We start from the raw sequence: 2,882 nt of genomic DNA, 5'->3' as shown, positions 1-2,882 counted from the left end.
CTCCCCCCCACCCTCAGTCCCCTCTTGCCCCTCCCTCCTACCACCACCCTGGGTCCCCTCTTGCCCCTCCCTCCTACCACCACCCTGGGTCCCCTCTTTCTCCTCCCTCCACCACTATTGCTCAGGCTCCCATTCTGCCGGGCTGCAAGGAACCCCTTGCCGCTCTCATCTGCGCATCCTCCACGCCCAAGGCAGTGTGGTGGCTTTGAAATGCCATCTGCCTCATCTCTCATCTGCTGTGGGGGGAACCGGGGGTCTCCGAGCTGCCCTTGGACCACTGTGTCCAAGGCCTTGAGCCAGGACTGGACAGGCAGTCCCTGCACCTGCTGCTGCTGTCCCGGGAAAGGCCTCGTCCCCAGGACCCTTCGTGTTGAGCTTTGACGACCTGTGCTTATTTTCTGTCTGACAGAAGCCACAGAAGAAGAAAGCCTGAAACAGCTGCCCACCCACGAAGACCTGTAATGTGCTAGACTTGCCCTTTAAATTATTCAGAAGGATGTCCTGTGGAAAATGTGGCCCCGAGGATGTGTCCCCTGCAGTGGACAGCGGGAGGGAGAAGCTGCCTGCTCTTTAATGGTCCAAGGATGCCATCCCCTGCAGCGGACAGCAGGAGGAAGAAGCTGCCTGGTCTCTAACAGTTGATTCTCATTTGGCCCTTAAACAGCTGCATTTCTTGGTTGTTCTTAAACAGACTTGTATATTTTGATACAGTTCTTTGTAATAAAATTGACCGTTGAAGGTAATCAGGAGAACGGGTATGGGTTTGTCTCATTAATCAAGACAGACCTTTACCACTGAGTTTGCACCTGTCCTGCCAGAGCCGGGAGGTGACCAGGGCTGCTGAGGTCTGCAGAGGCAGCAGGTCCGGTCCTGGGCTGGTGGCTCTGCTGTCCCTGAACAGGACTCACGTGCTGCTTGGGGGAGAAGGGGAGGAGGGGAGAAGGGGAGGAGAGGAGTAGGGGAGGGCCCTCCCGGAGGGCCCTCCCCCTCCCTCGGGTGAGAACCTAAAGACATGACCAGGCGGGTTTCAGGGGTCCAACCTATAGGCCCCTCTTCAGTGATTCAAAGGATGTACAAGCAGGGACCCTCGGGCAGAGGAAAGGCATCTTCGGGGGCTTCGCTGGAGGAAACAGCCAATCACAAACCCCAGGGCCTGCCTGTTCCTCACCTGGGAATGAAGACACTCCAAGAAGAAAGCTGGCTGCGGGTGAGAGGTTGCAGGTCTGGGAGCGCCGTTCTGAGGGGCCACGGCTTCCTCCCTGGGCTTCCCACTTGGCCTGGTCCCCCTCACCCACTCCTCAGTCACGCCGTCCCTCCTGTCCGTGCCGATGTCCCCCAGGGGTAGGTGGCTGGCTGTCCTGCTCCTGCCCTGGCCCCCCTTCCCAGGCTGTGCACTGTCCTGGCACTACCGACCCCCATGTCCACACTGTTCTGTGCCCATGAACCCCACCTCAGTGCACCTGTGCTCACTGGGCCCCAGGTGGTCATGCTCACCTGGGTATCGGAAGAGCCCTGCTGTAGGACTCTGCCCTGTGGGTCCCTGACAGGCAGAGGCGGCCACAGCCCACTTGGCAGGCTGAGTGGTGAGTGGTGCCTGGCCCTGCATCTTGCCTCTGGTTCTTTCTGAGTCAGTTGCTCTCAGCAGCCTCACTGCCTCTCCCCTTCTCCCTCTAACCCTAGGCCAGGGGGCCCCAAATCCCTGGAGGGGGCACAGCTCAGCTTGGGCGAGATGGGGGCTGCTCTTGTCCACTGCAGTCCTTTCAGGCAGTCTCCGCTTCATGTGCCAATGGAACCACCTAGAGATGGGGTCCTGACGGTGCAGACCAAGGGCAGAGGCCAGAGGGGCGGGGGCTGTGTGGGCCCTTGGGGGACTCAGAAAGTGGGGTCAGAGCATGGCGGAGAGTCCACAGGGATGGCCATGGAAAGAAGTGGGGAACACCAGCTGAGGCCCTGGGGGGCCAAGCACCTGAGTCTCCTGTGGGAGGATGGAGCTACCCATGGGTGGGTGGGAACTAGGCGACCCCAGCGGGAAGCCCTGAAGGCAGGCCCCGTCCCTGTGGGGTACCGAGGGGAGGAGGAGAGGGCACAGCCAGGGAGGAGGACACCCCAGGGGACAGGAGGACCCAGGCAGGGGCTGGCCCAGGGCCACCTTGTGCACCCCCATGTGCGCAGACAGACGTCTCCCGTGTCCCTCACGTCCCTGTCCGGCTCAGCCCTGCGGAGCCGCCATCGATCAGGTGGGACTGCAGCAGGGTCTGGGACCCCCGCCCTACCTTTCAGCCGATATCTCTGTCCTGCTCCTGCCCTAGTTCCCCTTCCCTGACCGTGCACCGTCCTGGTACTGCTGACCCCCATGTCCAGGCTGGGGGCGTTGAGGACGGGAGGTGCACAGGGCAGGGGCCCCGGTTCCGGATGCTGGGAGCAGGATCCCGGGCGCGCAGCAGGGGCAACCCCAGTCTCCACCTTGTCGCCAGTGAACTCTAGGGAGTCCTCAGCGGGGGGTCGGGGCCAGCCAGGAGGAGTCTCCGTAGGACACGGAAGACGGGGGCTGGTGGGGGCGGTTGAGCAGGAATGGGGGACGACCCCGCGGGCAGAGCCGGGGCCGGGGCAGGGGCGAGGGCGTAGGCAGGGTCCTTGGGACCGCGGGGCTGGGGTCCACCTGCCCAGGTGCTCGAGGGGCGCCTGCGGGGCTGGGGCTGGGAGCGCCGCCTCCTGGGGGGGACTCTGGCCCGTCCCTCCCCACGCGGTGCCGCCCGCGCCCCGCCAGCTCCCGCCTGACGCAGCGGACGCAGCCTCAGACTGCGACCCCCGCCCGGGCCCAGCTGGGGGACGGCGGGGCCGCACACGCGCTCCTGCCCCTCGGAGTCGCCCGGCCTGGGCCG

General features: G+C 64.1%; 2 protein-coding genes across 7 annotated transcripts in view; one reads left to right on the top strand and one right to left on the bottom strand.

Moving 5' to 3' along the window:
* CRELD2 (CRELD disulfide isomerase 2) overlaps window positions 1-752 on the top strand; it is a 10,618-nt gene extending 9,866 nt beyond the window's left edge. For both annotated transcript variants that reach the window (XM_017854089.1, XM_017854091.1), the window contains one exon: window positions 410-752. In XM_017854089.1, the coding sequence (XP_017709578.1) occupies window positions 410-462 (53 nt within the window). In that variant the 3' untranslated portion in view covers window positions 463-752. The remainder of the gene's footprint in view (window positions 1-409) is intronic.
* Window positions 753-817: 65 nt separating this feature from the next.
* The window catches only part of LOC108516535 (vegetative cell wall protein gp1-like), a 10,225-nt gene continuing 8,160 nt past the window's right edge, over window positions 818-2,882 (bottom strand). For 2 of the 5 annotated variants that reach the window (XM_017854085.1, XM_017854084.1), the window contains exon 5: window positions 904-2,774. In XM_017854085.1, the coding sequence (XP_017709574.1) occupies window positions 1,873-2,774 (902 nt within the window). In that variant the 3' untranslated portion in view covers window positions 904-1,872. Of the gene's footprint in view, window positions 2,875-2,882 lie in introns of all 5 variants that reach the window. The other 3 variants (XR_001881855.1, XR_001881856.1, XM_017854086.1) reach the window with 3 other exon arrangements.

Source organism: Rhinopithecus bieti, unplaced genomic scaffold, assembly GCF_001698545.2.
Source record: "Rhinopithecus bieti isolate Rb0 unplaced genomic scaffold, ASM169854v2 scaffold_38181, whole genome shotgun sequence".
NCBI classification, from domain to species: domain Eukaryota; kingdom Metazoa; phylum Chordata; class Mammalia; order Primates; family Cercopithecidae; genus Rhinopithecus; species Rhinopithecus bieti.
The sequence above is the reverse complement of the archived record's forward strand: the minus strand, read 5'-3'. Positions and strand labels throughout refer to the sequence as shown.